Source organism: Phyllopteryx taeniolatus, chromosome 13 (genome assembly GCF_024500385.1).
Source record: "Phyllopteryx taeniolatus isolate TA_2022b chromosome 13, UOR_Ptae_1.2, whole genome shotgun sequence".
NCBI lineage: Eukaryota > Metazoa > Chordata > Actinopteri > Syngnathiformes > Syngnathidae > Phyllopteryx > Phyllopteryx taeniolatus.
The window spans coordinates 22,074,686-22,084,685 of record NC_084514.1 but is presented as its reverse complement, the minus strand read 5'-3'; the positions used below and the strand labels follow the sequence as shown (position 1 = coordinate 22,084,685).

General features: G+C 42.0%; 1 protein-coding gene across 9 annotated transcripts in view; it reads left to right on the top strand.

The window, feature by feature from the left end:
- Positions 1-10,000, top strand: part of LOC133487754 (apoptosis-stimulating of p53 protein 1-like) — an 84,488-nt gene that overhangs the window by 73,754 nt on the left and 734 nt on the right. For 8 of the 9 annotated variants that reach the window (XM_061794831.1, XM_061794830.1, XM_061794834.1 and 5 more), the window contains 10 exons: positions 1,719-1,946; positions 2,045-2,257; positions 4,340-4,490; positions 4,581-4,618; positions 4,706-5,058; positions 5,920-6,057; positions 6,579-6,712; positions 7,663-7,829; positions 7,964-8,163; positions 9,789-10,000. The exon at positions 9,789-10,000 is cut by the window's right edge and continues 734 nt beyond it. In XM_061794831.1, the coding sequence (XP_061650815.1) occupies positions 1,719-1,946; positions 2,045-2,257; positions 4,340-4,490; positions 4,581-4,618; positions 4,706-5,058; positions 5,920-6,057; positions 6,579-6,712; positions 7,663-7,829; positions 7,964-8,163; positions 9,789-9,830 (1,664 nt within the window). In that variant the 3' untranslated portion in view covers positions 9,831-10,000. Of the gene's footprint in view, positions 1-1,718; positions 1,947-2,044; positions 2,258-4,339; positions 4,491-4,580; positions 4,619-4,705; positions 5,059-5,459; positions 5,727-5,919; positions 6,058-6,578; positions 6,713-7,662; positions 7,830-7,963; positions 8,164-9,788 lie in introns of those variants that run through there. The other variant, XR_009791439.1, reaches the window with a different exon arrangement.

Genomic DNA, 10,000 nt, shown 5'->3' with positions numbered 1-10,000 from the left:
GCAGTTGGACAGCGTGAGGGACAGCTGTGGCGAAGGGTGCCTCCTGAAGTCCACGATCATCTCTACAGTCTTGAGCGTGTTCAGCTCTAAGTTGTGTCGGCCGCAACACAGCTCCAGCCGCTCCACTTCCTGTCGATACGCAGACTCATCACCGTCTTTGATGAGGCCGATGACTGTGGTGTCGTCTACAAACTTTAGGAGTTTGACAGCTGGCTGGGTTGAGGTGCAGTTGTTTGTGTAGAGAGAGAAGAGCAGCGGAGACAGAACACACCCTTGGGGCGCCCCAGTGCTGGTGGTGCACGTAAATGAGGTCATACCCGCTGTGTCCTACCCATCCGGAAGCTGTAAATCCATTGGCAGATGGCAAGCGAGACGCTGAGCTGGAGAAGCTTGGAGGAGAGGAGTTCGTGGATGATGGTGTTGAATGAATAGCTGAAGTCCACGAACAGGATGCTCACTTAGGTCCTTACCACCGAGGTGTTCTAGGATTAAGTTTAGTCCCATGTTGACTGCATCATGAAAAGTGTCCTTTTCAAATCTGCAATCGAATGTATTAAGTCGTCAGCTAGTCCTTTAATGTTCTCTGCTTGGGGTGAGGGGGGGGTTGCCTGTAGTTGGTTAACAATTGTAATCCACGCCAGACTGACTTAGGTGTTAGCAATAAACTATTTTTCCATCTTTTCTGGGTAATTTCTCTTTCCAATGTTAATTTCTTTTGTCAGCTGGTTTCTAGCGCGATTGTACAGAGATTTGTCCCCACTTCGCCTCGCGAAGTTGCTGAAGTTTGGGAGTGAACCACGGCTTGTTGTTATTGAACGTGCAAAATGTCTTTGTTGGTACACACCCAGCTTCACAGAAACTGATATAGGATGCCACACAGTCCTTATAAGTCCAATGTGCTGCTTGTATTTAGGGAGATTGTGGTTGCGTTTAGCTTGGCTAAAGTCCCCAATAATAATGAGGGGTGAATCTGGGTGCTTTTTTTTTCAAGTTTGTTTACTTGTTCAGCGAGCATTAGTAGTGCGGCGTTTGTATTAGCCTGGGGAGGAATGTAGACATGTGTGAGTAGGAATCAAGCAAACATCCATGTCTTTATGGACCTTGCTTTGTGCATTAGTGCACATTCATATTGAAACAGGAAGGGGCTATCCCCAAACCTTTCCCACAAAGTTGGGAGCAATGAGTTGTTCAACAGCTCTTGGTATGCTGAATCATTCAGCGTTCCTTTCACTGTAACTAAGGAGCCAACATTTTGGACAATTCCATGCTCCCAAATTTGTGGCAAACGTTCTTCCATTTCTAACATAGCTGTGAACCAGTGCACAAAGCAAGGTAAATCAAGACATGGATGAGAGCGTTTGTTGGAGATTGACTTGACTGGCCTTCACAGAGTCCTAATATTAACAGGATAGAACACCTTTGAGATGAATTTGAGCAGTGATTCTTCTCGTCCAACATCACTGTGTGACCTCACAAACATGCTTCTGCAAGAGTGGTCAAAATTCCCTATGCACACTCCTAAACCTTGTGGAAAGCCTTTTCAAAAGAATTAAAGCCTTTATAGTGGTAAAGGGTGGACTGACTTTATATTAAAACTCTATTGATTAAGAAGGGGATGCCACTTCAGCTCATATGTGACTCAAGGCAGGTAACCGAAAACCTTTGGCAATATAGTGTACTGTATGTACCCGAAGCTTTCCCTTTGTCTCTCCTGTTAGGCTCAGACAATGGCTCCCAGTCTTCGTCCTTGCCACCGCAGAGTGAACGAGCAGATCCCCCTCCAGCAGTGGCTGTACGTCCTTACGTTCCTGATCATCCATCCAGGCCCCAGTCTCCTAGAAAGGGGCCTGCTACAATGAATAGCAGCTCCATCTACAGCATGTATCTCCAGCAGCCTCAGGCTAAGAACTATGGCTCACTCAGCAACAGGACTACTGTTAAAGCAGGTAAGTAAATAGTGATTAAAGACAGAATTACATGTTTTAATTTATTCATTTATTATTATTTTTTTAATTTACAATTCCCTTCTTTACCCGCCCCACAGTCTATGGGAAACCCATTCTGCCCACCTCCTCCACATCTCCATCCCCTCTTCCTTTTCTCCACGGAGGAGGAATAAGGATAGGAGAAGACCTGACAGACAAGGAAGGACTAAAAGGTGTTGGGGGAGGAGAGACCAACGATGGGCAAATCTTACCTACTTCGAGCGTGGAAAACATCCCTCGTCCTCTGAGCCCTACTAAGCTCACTCCAGTTGGTAGGTTGCACAGGACAAATCAGTGATGTCCCGCCACCTACGGCCTTCAATTAATTTTATCAGTTGTTCACAGAAGCACACTTTCTTGTTGTATTCTTGAAGAGACCTTTGCTTTTTATGCATTCTCCTAAAACTCCAATACAAGCACTGTATCAAATGTTCTGCCAAATTCTCAGGAAGATAATGATGTTCGGTTTTGATTGACAGTCAAAAATTGTGTATTTTTCAGAAGTGTACTAGAACGGCACTGAATCATACTGGCTGAATGAACGTTTTTGTCTTTTCAAAGGCAGAATGTTGCATGCAGTTCTCTGTTTGCATCTCATTAGATTATGCAGGTGTACCTAAGGTGTACACTGTGTGATGTATTCAAACCCGATTGGACTGGACCATCGCAAAAAAATAAAAAATTACAGCTGGCAACTCATCCCTACACATTGATCGATTGGGTATGGACGCCCTGAACAGCGAACCTATATAGGCGTTTAATGCTGCACATACAGTATATTGGACTTTATCACATTTATTAAACCATAAAAAGATAGAGTAATAGATAAGGAACAAGCGGGTTGCTAGATAAATAGGACGTGGGTGAGAATAAAAGCTAGAGTGGGGATATTTTGAAAGACGTTGGCTCGTTCCCATTCCCTTAAACGTACCAAGCTTTGGTATTTCATCCACAGGCACATTAGAAAATATAAATATAGTTAGGGATTGTTGTAAAACACAATATTTGATACTTTCCTCAGCCTACTTTGTTCAGCCTGTATATGCTACCCTTTAGTCAAATTCTTCAGAAGCTTAATGTTGACTATCATAGTTATGCAGATGACACACAGTTATATCTAGCAGTGTCTCCGGATGACTACAGTTCAATTGAGGTGTTGTGTCACTGTTGAAAACAGACAAATAGATGGATGAACCAAACCTCCCTCCAATTAAATCACAACAAAACCAAGAAAAAATTTTTGGCAGTAAAGAAAAGACTTTTGCTGTTCGTAAATACCTGGAGTCACTCTCTTTAAAAAACAAAGACCAAGTCAGAAACCTTGGTGTGATGATAGATTTCAATCTGACTTTCAGTAGTCATATCAAATCAATTACTAAAACAGCCTTCTACCAGCTGAAGAACATGTCCAGAGTGAAGGCTTACATGTGCCAAGCAGACCAGGAGAAGCTAATCCATGCTTTTATCTCAAGTAGGCTTGATTATTAAAATGGTCTTCTGACTGGACTTCCCCCAAAAAGCATGAAACATCTGCACCTTATTCAGAACGCTGCAGCTCGGGTTCTGACCAAAACAGAGAGATCACAACATATTACTCCAAATTAAAAGTTTCTGCAATGGCTCCCAGTCAGCTGTAGAATCGACTTTAAAGTTCTGCAACTGGTCTATAAATCATTAAATCGTTTAAGTCCTGAATATATGAAACAAATGGTTGTGGAACCCAGAAGGGCTCTGAGATCTACGGACTCAGGTCAGATAGTGGCGCAGAGTCCAACGCAAACATGGTGAAGCAGCTTTTAGGTGCTATGCTACTCACAAATGGAATAAGTTGCTGACAGAAGTCAAGTCAGCACCAAGTGTCTATGTTTTTAAGTCCAGGTTAAAAACTCTTCTTTTTTTTCTCATGCTTTTGATTGAGTATTTTAGACAATTTACACTTTTAATGATCTTTCTTGCACTGTATCTTATCGTTATACATATGTATATATTTCTTTATATTTCTTTGTGTTTTTAATGGCGGCACGGCGGCCGTCTGGTTAGAGCGTCTGCCTCACAGTTCTGAGGACCAGGGTTCAATCCCCGGCCCCACCTGTGTGGAGTTTGCATGCCTGAGTGGGTTTTCTCCGGGCACTCCGCTTTCCTCCCACATACCCAAAACATGCATGGCAGGTTAATTGAAGACTCTAAATTGCCTGTAGTTGTTAATGGACTGCATATGGTTGTTTGTTTATGTGTGCCCTGTGATTGGGATAGGCTCCAGCACGCCTGCGACCCTAGTAAGGAGAAGCGGCTCAGAAAATGGATGGATGGATGAAGTTTTAAAAGAATATGTATTTTATACCCTCTTTATTCAGCTCACTCTCAACTACGCTACCAAAACGATGCTGACCTGGAAGTCCTCCGCCGTCGTCTCAGCAATGCCCCACGACCCCTGAAGAAGCGAAGTTCGATTACTGAACCTGAGGGCCCACAGGGGCCAAACATTCAAAAATTACTATACCAGAGGTTCGTGCTGAACTCCACTCTATTTTATAAGCCTATTTATTCTCCATAGTGAAATTTCATAGATTGGTATTTTTTGCTTGTGCTCAACAGGTTTAACACTTTAGCTGGCGGCATGGAAGGAGTGTCAGGTAAGATCATGTCCCCTGACCTCAGTGGCTCTCATCTCATACATACATCATAGTTCAGGAGTCAACATACACCTCTCTTTATTTTAGGCAATACTTTCTACCAGCCTGAATGCCTTTTGGGTGACATGGACAACATACATTCAGCCGAGGGGAATGTTGAACCTGGTGACAAGCATGCCAGCTTGGCAACAGAGGATGTGGAAGTTCAAAACTTAAACTTGGACTGCCTCCGCTTGTCACCTGCCGCTCCCACTGAGACGCCCACAACAGAAGAAATGACCAAGAATGGGTCTCCATCCCCACAAACCAACCTTCCCTCAACACCTGACGGGTCCGAACATCAGAATAATAACAATCAAAGCAGTTGTAGTTCGGCCGAGAGCATGACAAATCAGGCCTCCCCTTCACCATCACCACCTGCCCCACCTTCAAAGCCAAAGGTAAAATACTTGATACACTTCCATCAAGGGGATCTAATTGTAATCTTACACAAATGAAGCCATTCTCAAAGTCATATATATTTTTAAAGTTATGAAATGTAGTATTTGTTAAAAAAAAAAAAAAAAAACTTCATTTCCCAAATCCAACAAAAGAGGTTATTGCAAATGTCTTTTACAGGACCAGGTTTACACATTAATCACGTTAGACTGATCATACTGATTATGATACTGACGTGTCGGGAGCATTGACGATATCATATCGATACGATACAATATCATATAGTTTGTCAAACTTATATCTAAATGTAGTTTGATGAAATCCTGACTCGTGTTCATCTTAAAACGGGTATATAGGTATATTCACTCATTCATTCATTTTCCGTACCGCTTATTCTCACTAGGCTCGCGGGCGTGCTGGAGCCTATCCCAGCTGACTCTAGGCGAGACGCGGGGTTCACCCTGAACTGGTCGCCAGCCAATCGCAGGGCACATATAAACAAACAACCATTCGCACTTACGGGCAATTTAGAGTCTTCAATTAACCTACCATGCATGTTTTTGGGATGTAGGAGGAAAACGGAGTACCCGGAGAAAAGCCACTCAGGCACGGGGAGAACATGCAAACTCCACACAGGCGAGGCCGGATTTGAACCCGACTCCTCAGAACTGTGAGGCAGATGTGCTAAACAGTCCTTCACCGTGCCGCTAAATTACAACTTTACTCTCTTAATTTCATGACTTTTTTCCTGTCATATGATTATTATCATTATTATTTTGAGGTCTGCTAATTCTGCTTATTGAGTCTTTTTGTAGCTCCTAGTGTTCGGAGTTATCTTTATTCTTGTCTCGCTTTCTTATCAGGTTAAGCGAACCAACTTGAAAAAGCCAACATCAGAGCGGACAGGCCATGGGCTACGAGTCAAGTTTAACCCTCTTGCTTTGCTGCTTGATGCATCATTAGAGGGAGAGTTTGATCTGGTGCAGAGAATTATATATGAGGTAAAATGCATGGTTAACAAAGTCTTGTTTTAGGAGGACAAACCAGTCTTGCATTTCATAAAGAGCACCATGACATTCAGAGTTTTGTTATAAACTGTGTTGAAAAAAAAAAAGAAAAGTCCTTCAGTGGACTTCTTTTTAAGGATGGGCTCCTGAGATAGGTCATGGTAGCAGGGGTTTGTATCACATCATGCAGCGTACTGTATTTGCATTTGAAAAATACGGGGGAATTGAAAATGACGGAGGAGGTGAAAATTCTTTAACCAAACCCAAGGTGATTGGTAAAGTGAATTATCACGTTGTCCATTAAAAACAGTGGGAGATAGGTGGGGCAGGCCAGAGGGAGGCAGGGAGCAAATCCCAACTGACCCTGTGTCCTTTTAGGCAAGCCTCTGCCTGCCCCCATATGATGAATATTTACATACCAGACACTTCATTCTGGTCAGAAAAATTACATCCAAGCCAAAAACTAACAGAGCATTTGAAATGTTCTACCTAATACCTTTTTAATTGTCTTTCAGGTGGAAAATCCCAGTATGCCAAATGATGAAGGCATTACTCCACTTCACAATGCTGTCTGTGCTGGCCACCACCACATTGTGAAGTTTCTGTTGGACTTCGGAGTGAATGTCAATGCAGCAGACAGTGATGGATGGTCAGTAACTTCAGTCAGTCATACATTTGGTAATAGCACGCAATTGATTGTACAGTACTGTATTAAAAATGTAGAACAGTGATAGCTGGAAAAATTGGGGGTACATCATCTGGGTAATACACACAATTGGCACTAAGGTGGTAATGATAGTGATAATTGCATTTTTGATTCCCTTTTGACTGAGCTACCTTTGCAATATCAAAGGAAGGGATGTCAGTTTCGAATGGGGATGGGCATTTAGGAAGTCCTTCATTTAATAACCAATGCATTTGACTTAAGTCAATGCAGATGCAGGACTTCAGCATGCTAAATCAGCCATATGTAATGTTTAAATCATTTTCATGGTACACTGTAGTGCTATGCAATATGGACAACATTTTACAAGGGGCAGTGAAAAAGTCATGAGTCAATTTAATTTAACCTACTAATGTTTGAATACTGTACTTGTTTGAAGGTTTATTATTAAAAAAAAAAAAAAGAAGTTTTGCCTAAGCCTGTCCTCTTTTTGTCAGCCATTTTTGAAACAAGATCATGGTTAGATGTCCGTTAGAATCAGAGAGCTGTGACCGGCGTCAATGATAACACATGATGATAACACATGATGGTAATGTCGTTAATGGAGACTTTAAGATCTTCTCTGATCAGTGCCTCAAGCCTAATTTATTACCTAAATTTGATTAGTGATCCCAAATAGGAAAAAGCTGTAAGGAAGAAGAAAGCAGTCAGTAATAGAACAAAATACAGTTAACACGATTATGCAAAACATCTAATACCAAAATCCAACTGTTTAGCGGGATGGCTCATTGAGCATAGCTACCCAACCCATCTGTTCATTAACACATGAACAGATTTTCACGCCTGACATTTTTCCCCCTTTTTTTTTTTTTTTCTTTTTTAAGTAGGAGGGGCCTTTATTTTTACTCACATTTTCATGGTTCCTTCATCCTCAGGACGCCGCTGCACTGTGCCGCTTCATGTAACAGTGTCCACCTCTGTAAGATGCTGGTAGAATCAGGGGCAGCCATTTTTGCCCAAACAATCAGTGATGTTGAAACAGCAGCAGACAAATGTGAAGAAATGGAGGAAGGCTACAGTCAGTGTTCTCAGTTCCTCTATGGTAGGTACTGTAGATAACAGAAATAGAATGTGAATCAAAATTGAATTTAGCAGATAATCTAATTCATTCAAATCATATGTCAATTACATATTGCATTTGGACATCCTAAGTCTCATAAAGTGTTTTTGTGTCAGGTGTACAGGAGAAATTGGGTGTGATGAACAAAGGTTTGGTCTATGCGCTCTGGGACTACACAGCCCAGCAATCTGATGAGCTTTCCTTCAGCGAGGGGGACGCACTCACCATCCTGCGACGCCGTGACGACACCGAGACAGAGTGGTGGTGGGCTCGACTCAATGATCGTGAGGGATATGTTCCCAGGAACTTGCTGGGGGTATGACACTGTACAGCTCACTAATATCTGAAATCTTCTTTTACATGCTAATAATATAAATCTAGCATTTCACATTTTTTTTATGTTCTTATTATTTATGTAGATTCATCTGGAGCTATAAAGTAAAACAATCACAACCCCTACACTTTTAAAATGTAATTATTTAATAATCACATTTTCACAAATACAGTAGTGGGCAAGGGCATTTATTTGCTCACCAGCAGATCATACCAGACTTTTATTGGAAGGTGTTATAACTAACTTATAATAATACAAATGCATTTATATTTTTTCTGACAAAACATAGTCAAAACCCCAATTCCAATGAAGTTGGGATGTCGAGCAAAACGGAACTAAAAACAGAATTTGATCTGATTTGTTAATCATTTTTAACCTATAATCAATTGAATACATTACAAATACAAGATGTTTCATGTTCAAACTGATAAACTTTTTTTTTTTTTTTTGTAAGTATTCACTCATTTTGAATTTAATGCCTGCAACACGTTCCCAAAAAGCTGACATGTTCACCACTGTGTTGAATAGCCTTTCCATTCAGCAACATTCAATAAGAATTTGGGCACTGAGGAGACTAATTGTTGAGTCTTGGGTGTCATTCTTTCCCATTCTTGCTTGATGTACAACTTCAGTTGCACAACACAATAATATGCCACACATTTTCAATGGGAAACAGGTCTGGACTGCTGGCAGGCCAGTGTCGTACTCGCACTCTTTTATTACAAAGCCACCATGTTGTAACATGCATTGTCTCATTGAAATAAGCAGGGATGTCCCTGAAAAACTCGTTGCTTGGATGGAAGCATATGTTGCTCCAAAACTTGTATGTACCTTTCGGCATCAATGGTGCCTTCACAGATGTGCAAGTTACCTTTGCCATGGGCATTAACACACCCCCATACCATCACAGAGGTTAGCACCCCCATACAAACTGGTTAGCACATCTGCCTCACAATTCTGGGGACCGGGTTTCAAATCCCGCCCCCACCTGTGTGGAGTTTGTACGTTCTCCCCGTGCCTGGGTGGGTTTTCTCCGGGCACTCCGGTTTCCTCCCACATCCCAAAAACATGCGTGGTAGGTGTGAATGTGAGTGTGAATGGTTGTTTGTTTCTATGTGCCCTGCGATTGGCTGGCGACCAGTTCAGGGTGTACACCGCCTCCCGCCCGAACATAGCTGGGATAGGCTCCAGCAGCCCACGGCCCTAGTGAGGATAGGCCGTAAAGAAAATGGATGGATGGATGGAATTTGAAATGTGGACTTGTCAGACCACATCACTCTTTTCTACTCTGCGCCAGTCCATCTCAGATGAGCCCAGAGAAGCTGGCAGCGTTTCTGGGTGGTATAAATATTTATCAGTTTGAAAATTAAATATCTTGTTTGTAGTGTGTTCAACTGAATATAGGTTGAAAAGAATTTGCTAATCATTGTATTTTGTTTTTATTTACATTTTACACAACATTTGGGGTTTCTGAAATTATGCATCATCCTGTGGTTGTAGTTTATTGTGATACACAACTGTACTGCATCTTAATTAGAGCTGTGCTCATCTGTAGTGATTTATTTAAACATGAAGTCACACTATTCGCTCTCTTTGTCTCTCTCCAGCTGTATCCAAGGATCAAACCGAGACAACGCTCACTGGCCTAGCCCACACCAGCAGTATCGGGCATAATCATAGGCAGGCAGAGAAGGAGAGAAGCAGCGTACGGTGGATGGAATGTGGCGTGAACCCGGATGCTCAATGAAAGAAGAGGGAAGGAACTTACTATTCAAACAAATATTATTTCAAATGCTGCACTCCCGCAATTCTAACCACT